Source organism: Synchytrium microbalum (genome assembly GCF_006535985.1).
Source record: "Synchytrium microbalum strain JEL517 chromosome Unknown SmJEL517_scf0007, whole genome shotgun sequence".
Lineage (NCBI taxonomy): Eukaryota > Fungi > Chytridiomycota > Chytridiomycetes > Synchytriales > Synchytriaceae > Synchytrium > Synchytrium microbalum.
In genome coordinates this window covers 496,252-514,579 of record NW_022158356.1, presented here as the reverse complement: position 1 = coordinate 514,579, position 18,328 = coordinate 496,252, and the positions used below count along the sequence as shown (strand labels likewise).

Here is an 18,328-nt window from a genome sequence, read left to right as displayed (position 1 = left end):
CGTCGCCAGTACAAGCAAAAGTAGTAACATCGCCGGCTCCTTCACAACCGGTGGCAGCTAAAGGGCTGGGAGAAACCATTATTAATCAATTGGCAGCTCCAGATCAGACCGATGTGAATACGCAAGACGATGGATCATCAATAGCAGCAGTAAAAGTAGCTGTATCACAGCCTGTGCAACCTAAAGACGAAGGAACCATCATCAACCAATCGCAGACAGTTCCGAATCAGAATCATGTCAACAAAAAGGGTGATCCGTCATCAGCAATACCAATCAAAGTAGTAATGTCACCGCCCGCTCCATCGCAACCTGCAATACCATCTGTAAATAATCGATCAACTACACCAACACCAATTGGAGCAGAAAATGTACATAAGCAAGACACTCGTAGTGATGTTGGAAGCACAAATGCAATTACTGTAGATACTAGGAAGGATACTGAAAGCGCTGAACTATCAATGTCAAGTAATAGCCTACCAACACGATTGTCAACACAATCCACGCAGCCTCCAGTAACACAAGCAGAAACCGTCATGATGGATATTGACGTGAAAGTGAAGAAGGAGAATGCGCTACTTGCGCCTGCTTCAAATCCGGTTTCTGCGTTGTTTTCTAGGTATAAAAACGCCTATAGGTGAAAGACAAATGCAATCACAATGGACGCTTACTGATTCTCGATATTTTTTATAGTCCCACAAGTCATTCAGGACGTATGATTTCCTCAAATCAATCTACAAGTGAGTCAACAACGCCAAAGGTAAGCCTCATGAATTTGTGTTGGGAATAATCATTCACAGTTAATCAATGTTGCGCATGTCAGACTCCTGTTGTTCTGTGTCGGATCAATACAGGATCATCGCCAGCATCATCGCCCGAAGGGGATACTGAAATGCAGGTAACACGTTGGTTCAAGCATTCGTTGAAAAGAAGTAACTTTTTGTTTGTATCGTGTAATAGGATATCACTAGTTTCGTGGAGAAGGATGTGGATTTGATGAACACTCGAACCCCATTGAAGGTGTCTGAGCCCAGTTTTGATATGGAAGATTAAGGCATGCCAGCATTTTTTGTACACTGATAAACTTGCACTACGTAATTCGCAAATATATATACCCTCATCCGGATTCGTGTATAACGTGTTTTTTCACGGTCTCGCAGCTCTCTTCTTGTCAGAAAGACCGATTACTGTATGTTTACCGAGGTTCTTGACGGAGTTGTTTTGGTCAACATTTTTCTTCAGCGACTGGAGGAGATAGGCCCAAATCACTAGTTCTCAGAACCGTACGGAACCAACAGTACTGTTCACGGTAAGTAATAATGGAATAGTCCATAGTCTAGGGAGCTCTTCCTTGGAGGAAAGCGCACAAAAGTCAACAAAAATGCCTCATCAAACAAACCTTGTCGTTTCTTGCATTTCAAGTCGATGAGATCAACTAACGCATCCATTCTGCTCTTTACAGGAAAGCCCTGTCTTCCGCTCAAATATATACCAACCTTTGAAAATGTCTTCTGAAGTACAACGACATCAACAGCCGGAAAACGTTAGAACCCATTCATGGCCCAACGATGAGCACAACCTCTTCAAACTATCACAGCTATCTAGAACCGATACCGCTCTAAGCCAAGTATCCCAAACGTCCCAGTCATCTCAAAAGTCACTGGTTCCATTGTATGAAGATTACGAGCCACAAATACCTTCACATCCAATACGAGAACAGCTGTCTATACCTTTTATTACGCATCAACGCGAAGAGGCCATCCCGTCTCCTGCATCGGCTTTCACGACGACTTCGAACGTCAGTCCGCATAGTGACTGGGCTTCTGAGGAAGGATCTGAACATTCTGTACAAGTTGATGATGAAAGAATGTATGATGAGGTTGACTTTGCACACAGGTAAATATTATGCTGGTGATTGTGCTGTGGTAGTGATTAAGTTCCAGGAATGCATGAATGTCGGATTTGTTGATCAAGCACAATCAAGATGTGAGCTTTTCTAATGAATGCTCTTTTTAGGCCTCCTCCATCATCAGAAAGTGGAAATGAAGGCCCTGCACCATCTCAAAGGCGCTTTATGCGTCAACCACGTCAACGCGTAATGGATGCCAACACACTTCAAACTTTGATTACTGGTCCAGTGAGTTTGCAAGTCAACATTACAATCTCATTTGCTCAAACGCTGCCCCTGACACCTGTATTTTCCTTTCTAGGTACAAGCGGCAAAGGATGCCAACCTGGATATAAACACCGTAATCAGCATTTTGGAAAACACTGTCCGAAGTGTTTATGAGGTGGACAATCAAATGAGGGTTCAGAATACCCGAATGAATGGCAATGATGAAGAAAAGCAACACGGCTATGACGATGACTTGGATGATGAGCCGGCAGAAGAAGCACCGGAACAGACAAACCGTGGAAGGAAGCGTCGGATTTCAAAGTCGTATGTATGTGAGACCTGTCACAAGACGTTTACGAGGAAATTCAACTTGAAGGTATCCATACTGCAGTTTTTTCTCTCTCTTGTTTTCGTTATCATGTGTGAACTCTTTCTAAGTGCCACCCTATTTGTATCCATAGACTCACGAAGCAACACATAATCCAAACCGTGTCAAACCATTCCCTTGCACTCATGAAGGATGTCCAAAGGCTTTCGTTAGATCTGGTGATCTTCAACGACATATGGCATCCCACAATGCTGAAGGTGGCCATGGGACTAGTACCTCCAGAAGACGGGCAAAACCATATGAACGATGGAATTGAAAAGACTGTACTTTTGGAGTTCGTGGTTCCACATTATGTAATATAGAGAATGGACGTGGGATACTCGAGTGAGTGAGATTATGTAGATATAGTTATCAACGATGTTTTGATATGAGGCGAGTTCGGAAAGAACAACCCGTGGAGTAAAAACAGAGAGCCACAATAAAAAAACCGTTTTGTGTATATTAGAAATCATCAGAAAGTAAAGCATTATATTTGTTTTGTCGCGTGAAAAGGCGGTAACAGTTTGGCAACCCTCACGGGCGAAGTGCACGTTCAGAACGCTACTAGGTGACTATAATTATTATCATTAAATACCAAATAGCTGCAGATTGACGCGTCTTAACGCGAAATGAAGTCCTATTTTCCATCTTCTTCCTAAAAGAGACAACATTTTCGCAACTCCAAGAGCTTGCCGTACGGTTCAAGAAGAAACAGGTGAAACCATTGAAACTCTCTATACAAGCTACTTTAGAAACGAGGCCATCAAAAACCGATTCTCCTTTGGTGTTGGCTCCTGTCAAAGATCCCTTCCTGAAGAAACACGAGGATTCCCATCAAGCACATCTTCCTTGGGCGTTGGTCCTGATACCATTACGACGAGAATGTATGTTGTAAACCAGTCAAACGCTAAATCCAACATCTCCTCTCCAATTAGGCACCAAACCATCAATATCAAACAATAACAAGATACGAAATTGAGGACGACAAAACCATCGTCGCATATGGCACAGGTGTACTATGTGGCATCTTATTGTGGCTCAAGGACAAACGCATTCACGACGAATACGGAAGCTCTGGTTACATCGGCGCTGTAGCCAACGAGAAATGGGGCGGTGAGCAATACTTTGCTCTCCAAACCTCACCCAATGGTCTTGGAATCCAAGTCTCGGTTGCCACTATGAAGGTCTTCCTTGAGCGGTATGGAGTCACTGAAGCTCAAATTGTGACTGTGATGCGTGCTCTTGAAGAACTTGACGCCCGTCCGGAGCGTATGCTTATGGATTTGGGTACTGGGGGACTCAGATGGGAAGGCCTGTATTGCGGTAAGCATCTTTGTCAAGTGTGAGACCAAATCTCGACGTGTCTGATAAAGTGTTTTCGAGTAGTGGTGAGACGGAAAGACAAGGCTCCATTTGGTCCATCATTCTTCTGAAAATTTATGAGTTTGAGCTCTTCAATGACCATGAATGTATAACTGTGTTGCTTGTCAGCTTGTAAATCAATCTAAAGCTCCTTTAAAGTTCAACCAATGTGTGGTTCTATGTATCCTTGCTTGAATCTTGTAACGTTGCTCTTCCTTTCAGTCGGCGTATCATGGCAGCGAACAAAGTCTTTCAAAAGAATATCACTGAGACAAATATCAAACAAGTTATATCTATATTGGTGTTGGAAGTATGACTTCCATGAGATTATTCCACATGCCACGGTTATAAATATTACGTATCTGTTTGACACTCGTCAATGCTGTCGTCTTGATTGGAATGGCATCCTTCTCATCCAGTATTTGAGTATCACCACTTTCTGGAGCAATGCCCTTAACACGTTTCTTGGCCGATGCTCCTCTATGATGGATTCCACCATCAGTAGCTTTTGATTTGGGAGGTGGTGATTCTGGTGTAGTGGATGTATGTATTCCTAATCGAGAGGCGGCGACAAGACCAGCTTCAGGATTCGTGACTCGTAGTCCCTTGGCATACTGTTCTCCCACCAGAGCCCCGTAGTTTTGATTATATGATAAGAGTAGTGAATCGACCACTTTTAATTCCTTGGAGTTTATGGCTCCTTTTAGATCGTCCCATTTGAAGCTCTCGTTTGCTAGCAAAAAACCGCCTATCGTAAGATAGCAGAATGTTCGACTTTTCTACATCAACACTTACTCGTCACTCCATTCAGGACCATGCTAATCTGATACATTGAAAAGCCACCAACTACAAGGCATGCCATGGCAGCAAACAGATTCAATCCAAACAAGGCAATCTCTTGTGCCATCATGAGCATCACAATCTCTTGCATAAAGAGCTTCCTTCGTGAGCGGGTTTCAAAGTCATATGTCATGGCTTGGAAGTAGTTGTGCTTTTTTGCAGAGTCTATCATGATGAAGGTCATCAAGTAGACTCCATAGACACAAAGCCAGAATGTGGAGACGAGGAAGAGGAGAAAGTATCGGTAGTTGTTGTGGCCGACGCAGTTGTTTACTAGGGAGTGAAGAATTGAGTCAATAATCTGAAACTCATCTTTGTCTGTTCACTTTTTTGCTCTTACTCCAAGCACAGTGGTGACTAGAAATTTACGAAAGTTAGCAAAAAAGCCTCGAAAAGCCGGGTTCATAATGCCGACCTACTCAAATCGAGCTACACATTTCTTGCATACTGAACAGTGTTTGGATCGTGCCGGCCTAAAATTCAGATGGTGCCTTTAGTGACAATATAGTAGTCCCTTTGCATGAAGAAATCACTAACCGATCCACTTTACACGTCGAGCACTCTTTCGGAGTATACAATATATAGTCGAAATCCCATATACGACCAGCCTTCTCCATATTCTTTTTCGTGATGGTTCCTGCATCCGTGATGGAAGCCTTGATGAAGGAGTAGTATACAGTTGATATGGTAGCAGGAATACCAAATCTGAATTGTTTTAAGAAAGTTTTAGAGTCAGGAAATACGTGGGATCCAAAACAAGTCAGGCCTCACAAGTGAATTCGACCTAGATATTCGTTAGGTATTCGATGCCATGTCTGGTATAAGAAGATACCGATGCCTCCAGTTATGAGAGTCAAGTAGAATATCTAAAGTGCAAAGTTGAGCAACAGGCGAAAAAAGAAAGGCTCGCAGAGGTCGTAGTACCTGTAAACCAGGGTGTCGAGTCTCAACAATTGCACTTCCACAATCAGAGACACGCTGTGTGCACCTCGTTCCAAAGATTGTCGAGAATACCTTCCTGAAAGCAATATTAAGATGGTGAAAGTTCAGCAACGATCCTCTCCCCCAAAACTGACGAATTGTGAAGGTCTCCAACAATGGCAAAGTTCAGCGATGATCCTCATAACCAGCCAAGCTAACCCAAATTGTGCATGTTGGATTCGATGCGTGGTACTTGCCATGAGATGCCAGGTATTGTCTCAGTAATGAATCGAAATGTCCAACCGATTGGAGTATTTCTAAAGTAGGAAGACTCTCCAAACAGCAGAACAGTAATCAACAAGGCCGTTCCAACTCCATAAAAGACGAGCAAATACGCGAGATCCTAGATAGGGAACAGGGTTACTTTTCAAGATCGACTTAATCGAAAACTAGTTCAGCTCGATTCTGGCAGTCACTTATACGGAACAAGGCATAAGCGACAAGTGATTTCGGGGCTTTGCTTACCATAGTAAACTAGGTCTCAATCACTCAGCAGCCTCCAATAAGTCAACTCAATGACAATGATCGAGAACGGATGAGAGCACTGAGCTGTCACTTTGAGGAAAAGCAGAGTGAACAGTGAACAGTAACCGGTTCTCGCAATTGTACGTGTAAATACGCGGCAAATGGATTTAATCCAGGTAAATCACGTCCAACTGATAGAGCTTTTACTGCACGTTTCCTCCAACTCTTCAAAATCTGAATCTATTGAAACCAAGGAAAGTGTAAATGTATGCGGCTGGAGTAAGATCTCATTATATTCAGAGCACTGGTAAGCACTAGTTGACGTCTTATTGAGATTCGAATGTTGCTTTGCCTTGTCACTTCTCACCTTCTAAAACAATCACTCGTTGATAAATCCAGTAATGTTTGGAAGGTGGCCAACGAGAGCTTAGATTATTCAGTACAATTCGCTGAACGCTCTCAAAATCGGCGTCAGCAAGTTGTTATGAACGTTGACAAACATGTCAAAATATCACACATTCCCAAATAATCCTTGGGACGTTGCATATAAGGGTTTAGATGGTGACCTAGTTCTCGAATGATCCACAATACCATTGATAATCTCGGTTAACAGGGGTTGAGAGGGTGCAAGTTAATGGACTGGCTGACGGTGCATTATTTTTGAGCTCCAACAAGACGAGTATTTTTTTTTTGCTCCTCGCTCATTTGCTGGTGGACACCTGTTGCTTATGTGCGGATTTTCATACCCCACATTCCGTCGGAAACAATTGGCTCTCTCGGTTTTCAAGTCACGAATCGATGCTGCTGGCTCCTGAGAGATCGTACTCCCAAAGCCTTGGAGTGTTTGAGAGTCTGCAATCCTGATGCAGTGAATTCTTATGAATGTCTAGGGTCTGAATTCTATCAAAAAAGGTGATTCTGTGTTGAGACACAGCAAAAAATATCCTGGATGCAAAGTTGGCGACAATTTGAAATTATTTTGTTATGAATCATAACGTCCATCGTATTGGAGTATTCTGAACTCTCCAAGCAGTAGAACTGGGAACAAGAAGGCCGTTCCAACTCCAAAAAACACAGGAGATCCTAATATTGCAAATATGTTACTTTCAAGATCATAATAACAATAAAATACGCTTCACTTACGATCGCAAAAGCTGTAAACTCTCACGCAATAGCGTCCATTAAGCAAACTCGATTGCCCAATGACCAGAATTGTTTCGTGGAGCTCATATGAGCTGTCACTTGGACGAGTGAGAGAGCATGCTAAGCTCAATAGTTCTCGGACTACGTACGCGTACACACAATACACGCGGAATAAAGATGTAAACTAGCTGAATCACGTCCAACGTGCTTCCGCTGCCAATTTCCTGAAACCGTTCAAGTCAAATGAAAACAATGAAAGCTCACGAAGAGAGTAAATCCAAGAGGTTGGAGTAGATTCCAATATATTCAGAGCATTGGTAAGCACCAGTTTACGTGTTATTGAGCTTCCAATGTTCTCGTGCAAGGTCAGAACAAAACTAACACTTTCACAACATCCGATCTTTGTGAAGAATAGGCACTTCAAGACATGTCTGAACTATTATACGAGCTTGTTCCAGTCACGGAATGGCTCCCTGATGGTGATCGGCATCCTACTTCCACGAAATACACCACAGCATCACCAGCATCACTCCCTTCTATCATAAGAGATCACGACATTTGGGTATTTTTAGTCTCGCTCTTCCACTACATTGTAGCTTGGTTTACGCGTATATTATTCACAACAAACGATACCATAACTAGTCAGTTTGGTAGTATATCGCCTGGTGTAGTCAGTCTCATAGAATCGCAGAGGGGACCATGGAAGTTGGCTGTTTCTCCTGATGGAGCCAAAGTCGCTGTCTTGCTAGACGATCGTATTGAAATAAGATCGTGCTTAAATCCAGCTTCCAATGTCCATGTCAGAGAATTCGGTGTCAAAGACTCGGCGCTTGCTTGGAGACAGCTGGCATGGTCGTCTGACTCTCAAATAGTAGCCTGCTCAGAGAGTAATGGTACCATACATGTCTTACTGGATGATGCCACAGAAGTTGCCGTTATAAAACATGAAAAGATCTCGGATCCAGTCGCTGGGTTTGCATTCTTTAAATTGCAACAACCAGTATCACATGACGGAGCCACTTATGATCATCAGCTCGTCGTCGTATCGTATATGGCATCGGCCAGAAGCTATCTCATCAACTTGGACGGCCTGATAGAAACCAAGCAGGACGTAGTTCGAATCTCTAAACGAAGTCAAGGTCGACCATCGTCCATAGTATACTGGCGTAAATTATCCTTTAGACACCGTCATGCATGGATTGCTGCAGTTGTATTTGATCCAGATACGTTTATATTATATCTAGGAGGTCAACCTCCTCGAACCCACCTGGACGCAACAACCTCACAAATACAACACCAACATAATGCACCTCATGAATCATCAAAATCTGTATCTGCTTGGAGCTTGATACCCACAGCACCATACTCTCAAGAATCAGATGGCACGAAATCCAGTGAAAGAAGTGACGGACGTAGTTTGTTCTCTAGTCTCAAAAACGCATTTAGGGGCGCTCCGGCCATCAAAGAGGTTATTGCAGATATGGTGCATCATCTCGCCTTGTCACCAGACTGTAGTCGCTTGTTTGCAGTCGATGCTGGTGGCTATGTACGATTATGGGAAGCACGACACTTTAGACTTGTAAAGGAATGGACGACATCAGAATTGTCAAAGATGGCTGATGTCAATGATAACTCCAAAGTATCGTCTATATCATGGATGTCAGAATCTGTAGTAGGTCTGGTATTCGATGACGGGGCCGTTACCTTTAATCATGTACCGTCCTTGTCACTCGTATCTCGAGAACGATTCCTGCCTCACTGCAGTATATCAGGACCAACTTCCAATGGCTTGCTCGTGCTAGAGGTGCAAACAGCGTGTACATTATTGAGGATTCATGGAGCCAAAATGGAAGTCATCCAATCAGATTTGCGACTCAATGATGAAAATCTAGACGGAAAAGAAAAAGATCAGGAGGGAGAATTGATTACCGTCACTCAAAGAAGATTTAATCTGGTCAGGTTGACTACATTGACCCCACTAGATTGCTTGACGAAATGTATAGATAGGAAACAATACGAACTAGCCTCAGAACTAGTCAAACGATTTGGCCTAAGTGAAGAGTCATTACGAAAAGCTCAATGGCTGGATGCTCCAGTTGACGAAACAACTATAAAATCATATTTAGCTCGAATCAAGGATGTCGAGTGGGTGTTGAACACTTGTAAATCACGAGTAGGCACAACACCTGGTGCCACACGAGCTCTGTTAAAACATGGCATCAAAATAACCAGTGCCTTCAACGCAGACGATGTATTGAGACGACTACCAAATAGCATAGAAATGTGTGGACATCGTATCCAATTATGGTATTTCCTCGACCTTCTCGATACGCACGAGTCTATATACGTCGACGCTGGTCTTCCTGACTATGGCGAGCACTATGGCTGGTTTCGTGGTCTCTCTATACTTGATCTTGCTGTGGGATTTGCCCTAGATGGGAATTGTACAGCATTGGAAGCCTTGCTGACTCGGCATGGTCATCAAATATTACCTTATCGCATGTCATTACTGGAATTGTTACCTGGAAGTACCGCACCAACTAGCTATTATCGTCTGCTACCTCAATTCCAGAATACTGTTGAAGTACCGTATATCGTCATGCCTTGGCGTAAATCCGATTGGTCTGAGTCTCCTTCGGTGTTGTCTATAGTCGACTGGAAGCCTCCTTTAACGCTATCAGTCATTCAACGTACTCAAATAACCGTACCGAATGTACGAGATTGGCTTGTCGGTAGAATTCGGTTCGTAGAAGCAGCAGGATTGCCCAATCTAGCTTTGGAATTAGCTAAAATGAGCACCAGTCGATATGATTTGAATGAACTGGTCTGGGATTTGACGAATCTATCCACACTTATATACGAACGATACTCGCCAGGCTCCAGCGACGTAGTCAACCTGAATCTGTCAACAATGGAAACTGCTTCTGAACTTGATATAATCGGAATGTTTATGAGTCTCGGATTTGAATTGCTAGAAGTAGCTCGTCGATTTGTAGCTCCCTTCTTACAACGAGCAAACCTCAAACGACGAAAACGAGGTATTGCAGGAGATAGCGCTCGAGTCTTTGGTGATTGGATTGTCTCCAAAGCTACAGAGGGTAAAGAAGGGATGGATTTAGCTGTACGAATCCTAGAAATTTCAGCAGATGAAGCGCCTATAGACAAACGAGTAATTCAGTCACGAATCATTCAAGCCCAAATTGTCCTTGAAACCGCATATTTAGCTACGGAGACGGTCCCGCTATCTATGCTAGAACGCCTCGCAGCATGTGCACCTGATTTATATGAAATCGGTGCACTGAACGAGATTGGCTCGGTTGACGACTCTCAAGATGAAGCACTTCTAGATGACTTGAATGTCCGGCTAGAAGTCTTGAAATGTCATCTTGCTGCTATTCGTATCCTAGCCCGACACAAGGTCCCCAAAGCTCTATCTTGGCTGTCATCTGTCAGTGATCATGTCGCTCAACAAAAGGCACTTTGTACACAACTTGTACGTCGTTTTGCTAGAGATGATTCTGCATCTGCGTTGGGAAAGACGGATGTTAGTGATACTGTCTGGAAGGCCTTGTTTGACGATATGATGGAGTTGAGAGCTTTGGGTGTATTGGGTCTTGTTGAGTTGGATGAGATTTATCGGCAGTTTATTGCTGTTGCTCTTAGTGCTGGACGTAAGTTATGCGGTGATACGATGATATATAGTTCTCATCTGATTGATGTTTTGTTTGCTCGAAAATTAGGCTTTGGACTAGTACGAGACTTGGTTTCTGGAGTCAAGGACATGCCACCATTATCAGAGGAAGAAATTGAAACTCTGATATTGGATGCTAGTCGTGAATTTTATGATAATGCAGAGTCCGGTGATATGACGCTGGGTTTGATGAAGATGGCTTATGATTGGTGAGTGACGAAACAAAAAAAAATAGCGATCACTAAGTCGCTAAGATGTCTGACGTTTTCATTTTTAGCCTTCGTATCTTGCCAAGTAAATCGCGGATAAGATCAGAAATGGACTTGATTGAAGCCACCCATGCTTTATCCCGTATAGCCGATCTCGAGATTCTACCTATGCAGATTCGCATGTCGACCGATCGTATCGCCTTGATACCAAAAGCTCTCAAGGCTTCTCCCAATACGATTGGAAACGCTGAAAAATGGCTTGACATAGCCCGTAAACTGTCCCCTCCGAAATCAGATTCATTGTTGACGGAAATCCGAGTACGATCATATATAGCTGATACAGCCATAGATTCCGAAAATTGGGAAGTCGCTACAACCCAATGTAACGGGCTAGTACTTATGGTTCCTGAAACGCAAGTCATTGATGCTGTTTGGCAGGTCTGTTATCGACTATCAACGCATCCTAAATATCCTGACGTTAATGACAAGATTAAACTTCTTGGCCATGTAACTGCACTGTGTCCGCCATCTCGAATTGGCGATGCTCTGGATTCTTGGAGTCGGGCAGCTGTTGAATCGGAGTTTGTGAAATATCTAGGGTATGACGCTCCCACCGATTTTACAGATATGGCAGACAAAGTCTTGAATGCGTTACCGTCAGACACTAGTCCTCAGTCTGATGGGCTGATCATAAACGAATTCTATCAAAAACCACTCACAACCTCCAGTGTGGATGTGTATACCTGTGATGCTGATCGAGACGACAAGAGAATTCGACGTCTTAATATGATTAAATTGTTGACGAGAATCGAGTCTCTTGCTCAAAGTGAGGATTCTAAATCGGTGGCCAAATTCATTCAAGCCGGGTCACTGGAGACTGGAGCATCATCACGTATTAGTGCACTTGATTTGGCTCAGGCTGCATGGAAGTCGGATGCTGCTTTGGCGTTGGTGTCTCTTCTGAATATCGAGGTAGGATGCAATTACTTTCATTCCGCTTGTTGCGTGTATATCACCGTTTTTTGTGGCTTAGATATCACAAATGGATTCCTTCTTTGATACAATTCCTCCAACAACCTATAACGAGCAATTCGCTATATACGCTTATGCTTTACGAGCTGTACTGGGCTTGACCTCAGCCGAATCACCATCAGCGATTCAAGATATCGCATTATATACACCTTCTGCAATTGCTTTGGCTGGTCAAGCTTTAAAGCAAGTACTTGCTGGCAAATCTGAGCAGCCGGTTGATGCGTGGAAGATGGCTAAGGAGAGTTTAGATCATGGGTTAATATGTTCTGAACGTGCTAAAGATCGGCGCCAGCAGTCTGTTGTGAAGGTGAATCTCATCTCGTCTCTTCATACAGTGATTCTCACACTATATTCAATGTCTTAGGAAGTCGCAAGTAGGAAGGGTGTAGATGCTGACAAGTTTTCCAATGATCCACAATACCGTCGAGAATCTTTGTTAGCACTGGCTGAGACTGTGGAAGTTAGTGGTCTCGCGGATGCGATTAAGTCTGCAGAGCAGTTTGGTGTTGGGATTTACGATGTGAGTAAATTATTCTTTGCTACGTTTCTTATCATTTACTCACCTCAGTTATCGCACACTCTATAGATATGCATTCACCACATTTGCTGGCTCTTTCGTCAGAAGCAATTGCCGGTATCGGTTCTAAGATCACGAATCAATGCTGTTCGAGAACGGCTTATGAGAGATACTGCTCAGACGTTGCAATGTTTGAGAGTGCTTCATTCTGATATCGCTGTGAATGATCATGAACGTCTAGTGCTGTTATATGGACTAATTAGACGTTGTGTCGACTCAACTGTGAGTGTTGAGACTGGTGATGAGTGCTTTTTTACTTTCTAACATATTGTGTAATGTTTTGATAGGATCCTGACCTCTCTGCACGACTTGCATGGAGAGTTGCTCTTGCTGAAGATCTTGCTGCACGTACAGACTTTGTGCAAAAGGATTTGCGATTGGTTATCAAACTCAATTCGACGGGCGCATCGGGATATTTGGATTTGTGGAAGACGACTCCAACTAGAGAGTTTGCTGATGCGCTTGTAGAGTTGCTTCCAAGGTATACAAGGATTGTGGAACCTTGTAATACATGCTTCTCACAAACCTTGTTTTTTGGCTCTAGGATGTTGGATTTGCAACCCGAATCCGTGTTTCCTGATGAAGCTGAATATGCTCGATCTGATACACAAGTCAAGGATGTAGCGCATCTGCTTTATCGCGCACATGTTGCCAATTTGCAAGCTGCTATAGGGAGTGCCAACGATTCGAATGTGTAAGAGAATTTACCTCGTCATATGGACATTCTTTCAGTCACCATTGACTTTTTTTGTTACAGGATCATCGATGAGATCGACGAAATGCTACCTCAACTATCTCTTCACGACGCCGGTGAAGTAGTACACGACCTTGCTCTCACTCGTGTATTGTCGGTTTCTGCTCGTCTTCAACTCATCGAGCATGCCTTGACCTTGTCTGATGGCGAGACTGCAGATTTGGACTCGCTTCATTCCATATATCAGCAATTGCATTTTATTCATTCCGTGTCCAAACTTTCTGATCCATCGACGGAGGAAAAGCTTTCGGCCATGATGATGGAAAAGATTGAATGGACTGCTACGAATAATCGAGAGAATGTAAGCAACTTAGCGTCTTCGCGTTTTTGTAGCAACCTGTGCTCATTTTTTTCTCATTCAGCTTTCAGAAGTGATCGTGTCCCTGATTCTGGATAAAACGTCACCTCATCTCGTCTACGGTTTGGCCACATTAGCCTCTACTCTGGACGTACCCATAGATGTATGCCAAATATATCAACGAGTACTGCGAGATATTCTTAAATCTAAATCTCTGGAGGATGTGGAAAGAGCCGAGGGGGTCATTCAAGCCGTCACTCAATGCGTTGTGTTTGGAGATGATGATGTCGAAGGAGGAGGATGGAATACAGAGTCTGGTATTGAAGCGTCGTTGACTAAAGTTGAACTCATAATGCGTGATGAGGTTGTCAGGTTGATGGAGGATTCGAATGTGGATCCAGGTGTTAAGCTGGCTTGTGCTGATATTATTGAAAAGGTGATTGCTTTAGAAATGAGCAAGCATTTTTGGGCGCTTTTTAATTATTGGCTTTGATTCGCAGAACTATCCAGGAGATACATCTGTTGTTCAGAAGCTGCAGCAGGCTAAGATGGCCGCACTTGTAAAAGAATCATTTGGAATGGATGTAAGTTTTGATCGCCAGTCCCCAAAAAACATCAAGCTAACCACCAGCAATGATAGATCTCGTCCACTGATGCTGAGACACCCGAGTCACGTCGTGCCTTGTTTGTAAATTTGCTACAGTCAGCACGAAACACGTCGACTTCTCAGTCTCTGTTGACTTTACTGGAAGGGTGGTCACAGACAGAATCAGTCAATGCCGAGTATATTATAAATTGTTGGCGTGATGTATTGCTCAAGTTCGCTGAGGGGTCAGAGTATCAGCTCTTGCTGGAAGCTAGGTTGTCGCTGCCGTCTGATGGTATTTTGTCCGAAGAGGTAAAAAAAGATATCTCAAGTGGAAGTGAAACGGCAACGTCCCTACATAACACTCCTCTTCACTCGATATAGGTTGAAGCGCAACTCTTGAATTTGCTGAATGGTCAAGATCCAATTCAGCATCTCTTACATGGCTTCTTGTCTGATCGACAATCAATAGTATCTACGACGGTCGAAGCCCTTGGAGCATACAAGACCACGTCCACGTCAAAGTCATTGCCACCCAGAAATATGTTCACACGTCTCGTATTCTTGATGGCATGTGGACGTGGTCTAGCATCTCAACTAGTCATATCACCACTATGGTCTCTAGTCACAACCTCGCTATTAGACACCACTCCACAAATGAGTGACACTATTGAATGTCGTCGTGCCATCGTATCAGCAACGATTGCGGATTTGACTGTCGCAGGGCACATTACCGCCGCTGCTGGTCTTGCAACGCAATATATGGTATCAGGTAGTGAGACAATATTGGGATTATCCGCTCATGTTGGTGTTTTGAGACGATTGTTGGGGATGGGTGGTAGCAGTACCAGTAGTATGGCTGCACCGTCGAGACGAACGAATGTGGAAGTGAGTAAGGATGAGAGTATTGAAGCTCGTGTATTGGTGAGGGTTGTTGCTGGTTTGCCGGATATTAAGGAGAAGAGTGGGGAAGCGTTGGGACAGTTGAATTCTCGTGTTGGGTGAAGGGTGTTATTTGTATAGCTTACTACATAATATAGAATTGTTTGCATGTGCTTTAATAGGGTTTGGTTGTGTTTGGTGTTGTTCAATTGGATGTGGGCTGTGGACTGCTTATTGCTGTGGGTTTGATTGATGGAGGTACGTTTAAAAGACTGGTCTTTTCTAACGTCTGATTTTGTGATCTAATAAAGATGGCTCATGATTGATCAGTGTGGGCAAACTACTCTACGACCAGGTCACGGCTAATTGTTTTTACTTCTAGCCTTCGTATCTTGCTGCTGACTAACCGTCGCATAATCTCAGAAAATGGTCTCAAGGCACATCATCTTTATTCAACACCAGTTCAGAAATCATCGAGTGACGGTGTTGAATGTCGTCGTTCGATTAGGGTATCTGTGGACGGTTTTTTTGGTTATTTGAATGCATGAAGGACACCATTACAGCTGCTGATGCTCTGGCAACGCCATGAGAAGGGCCGTCGCCTTTTTGTTGCAAAGAAGTCGTCCTATTTATTAGTATGGTGAGGATGATGTTGCTAGTTTGCCTGGAATCAAAGAGAAGAGTGTGAGCGTTGGTACTATAGAATTGTTCTGTGTGGTCCTGTGTGAAAAGATGGTCTTTTGGATAGCTTGGTAGAAATAGAACATCGTTTGCATGTGAGAACACGAACACACAATTGCAACGAGTCAACCATTGTCTGTTTTTGTCCACGATCCGTTGTTTTATTGAAAGACAAGGCAAATACTACTGTGAGATCCTCACAAATGAGCTTTTCCAGCAGCAATGAGGTCTTTTAACTCTTCAGGGTAGTAACGAAGAGCAGCCTTGGTAGGGTTTCCCTCGACGTGAGGGTACTTGTGAACGATTCGGCCTAGTCAACAGAAGTCGGATATCAGTTGCTTTCTTATAGAAATTTTGGTACAAACAAAAAAACCAGAAGACTCAGAAACAGGAAGAGCCACAAGTGCTCACCAGCTTGAGGATCCGAATACTGAATTGCAGATCCATTCAATGATTTATCTTGTATGGCCATTAGAAAGCAGTCCACGATTTCATTCATGGGACAGAATCCGCCAAAAGTTGCGGCTCCTAAAAAAGTTTAAAAAGAGGTGCTCAGTAAATCATCATTGATGGCTTGAATTATTTACCGTCGTCGCAATATCAAATTCGTACCAGCAGAGAAAGAAGTATTAAGACCTTCCATGACTTCAGCACCATCGCCAACAACTGGCTGTGATTTTGGCTGAGTCATGGGCGTGTCCACAACACCAGGACATACGCAGTTGAACCTCATTCCCTCGGGGTAGTTGGCCAATCCCATCAATTTTTGTTGGTGGACGAAAATTGGGAGTGAGAGAGTGATTCCTATGTGTAAGATGTGAGACTACTGCAAGACTTGGTGTTGTAAATGTGTTGATTCGGAAAGGAACGGTTCGTACCAGTAACAGCCCATTTCGATGCATGGCTGAATAGATAAAGATTGTGAGTATCATTCCATTTAGTGAGCAGTCGATTTGTTCACAATTGGTCAATTTTCGATGTGCTGTTCTTTTGCACTTACTAGATAGCTGCAGGTGAACAATGAGTTCCAGCTACTGACGCAGTTGAGACAATGTTCTGAATGCGATCAATAGAATTAGTTTAGTTTTTTAACCTACCAAAAAAAAGACAGGACTAGGAAGATTTTGAATGCCTTCAACTTACAACAGGCTTGTTGAGTTTCAGCGCAACCTGCATCGCTTCCCATGCAACATGAATTACAGACGTTGAGTTGACGTCAATGATTCTCTTCCATCGACTGAATGGAACATTGTCTAAAGAATCACTTTCAATCAGCAAGAACATACGCAAAAAACAAGTCATTACATCAGGCTCATACCTCCAAAGTTGCCAAACAGGCCTGCGTTATTAATCACTTGGTCCAGACGGTTGTAGCGACGAAGGATTTCACGGAAGACACCCTCGACTTCGTGAATCTGGGTCACGTCTGCTCGAATGAATAGAGCACGACCAGATCCATAGATTTTTTCAAAGTGGGCTTGAGCTTCAAGACCTGCAGCGTCTAAAAGGTCAGTCATTACGACAATGGCACTAGAGTAGAGAATTGGGATGTTTTAGTAATTCGAGAAACAAAACACCTTTAGATCAGAGGCATCTTTGAGACGCTAAAATCCAAACCCAAAAATACAAGCTCACCCAGCCTTCAACAAAGCTTCAGCAACATTATATCCAATTCCATTGGGATCAGAGCATCCAGTAACTAGCGCAACCTGGCCCTTTAAATTCAAACTAGCTCTATCAACCTTGTTGCTGACAAGAGGCTTATTCAAATCCGGCTTCATATCGGGCAAATAGAATTGCTGTACTCGCTCGGACGCAGTTCCATCAATATGTGGGTGTCGCAAGACAATGACTTCCTTTGTCTTTGGGTTTGTGATTTCACTGAAAAAGGGTAGAAATCGGTTGGTAAACGATTATCTAGTTAACTTTTCATTGCACTTTTAAAGGGCCTTGTAAACAAGCGGCACTGTCTTACCATGCAGCACCGTTTAAAGTCTGATCTTCGAGTAGTTTAATGTAGCAGCCGACAATGTTCTCCATGGGCAACCATCCTCCAAATGCCTCGATGCCGTCATAGTAGGCTTTCTGTCTTGCTTTGAATAAAACTGGATCCACGCCGTTTGGAACGGGGGGATTTGTGATCGGCGTGAATATTGAGCCTGGACACACTGATCCAAACCTGATACCGTCAGGGTACGGAATTCCACCGGCTTTTGAGGCATGTACGTAGAGAGGCATGCTACCCATGAATCCAACAACAGCTGTAAGAGAAGGAAATATTGGTCAAGACTGTCAATTATTGAGCAAGTGCCAAAACCAGTCATTGAACAAATCAGCATCAACTGGA

At 43.4% G+C, this 18,328-nt stretch overlaps 3 protein-coding genes across 3 annotated transcripts; 2 read left to right on the top strand and 1 right to left on the bottom strand.

Moving 5' to 3' along the window:
- Positions 1-1,501: 1,501 nt before the first annotated feature.
- SmJEL517_g01996 (uncharacterized protein) lies at positions 1,502-3,913 on the top strand (the record flags this gene model as incomplete). The annotated part of the gene is made up of 6 exons (XM_031167924.1): positions 1,502-1,893; positions 2,014-2,134; positions 2,208-2,437; positions 2,575-2,764; positions 3,416-3,803; positions 3,867-3,913. The coding sequence occupies 6 exons, from the start codon at positions 1,502-1,504 to the stop codon at positions 3,911-3,913; spliced, it is 1,368 nt and encodes a 455-aa protein (XP_031026234.1).
- Positions 3,914-4,135: 222 nt separating this feature from the next.
- Positions 4,136-5,863, bottom strand: SmJEL517_g01995 (uncharacterized protein; the record flags this gene model as incomplete). The annotated part of the gene is made up of 8 exons (XM_031167923.1): positions 4,136-4,575; positions 4,638-4,955; positions 5,023-5,039; positions 5,102-5,155; positions 5,220-5,387; positions 5,454-5,548; positions 5,607-5,700; positions 5,823-5,863. The coding sequence occupies 8 exons, from the start codon at positions 5,861-5,863 to the stop codon at positions 4,136-4,138; spliced, it is 1,227 nt and encodes a 408-aa protein (XP_031026238.1).
- Positions 5,864-7,698: 1,835 nt separating this feature from the next.
- Positions 7,699-15,423, top strand: SmJEL517_g01994 (uncharacterized protein; the record flags this gene model as incomplete). Its single annotated transcript, XM_031167922.1, has 13 exons — positions 7,699-10,942; positions 11,012-11,171; positions 11,240-12,143; positions 12,205-12,510; positions 12,568-12,723; positions 12,790-13,002; positions 13,068-13,261; positions 13,325-13,474; positions 13,538-13,835; positions 13,897-14,268; positions 14,333-14,416; positions 14,473-14,730; positions 14,803-15,423. The coding sequence occupies 13 exons, from the start codon at positions 7,699-7,701 to the stop codon at positions 15,421-15,423; spliced, it is 6,960 nt and encodes a 2,319-aa protein (XP_031026237.1).
- Positions 15,424-18,328: the final 2,905 nt, after the last annotated feature.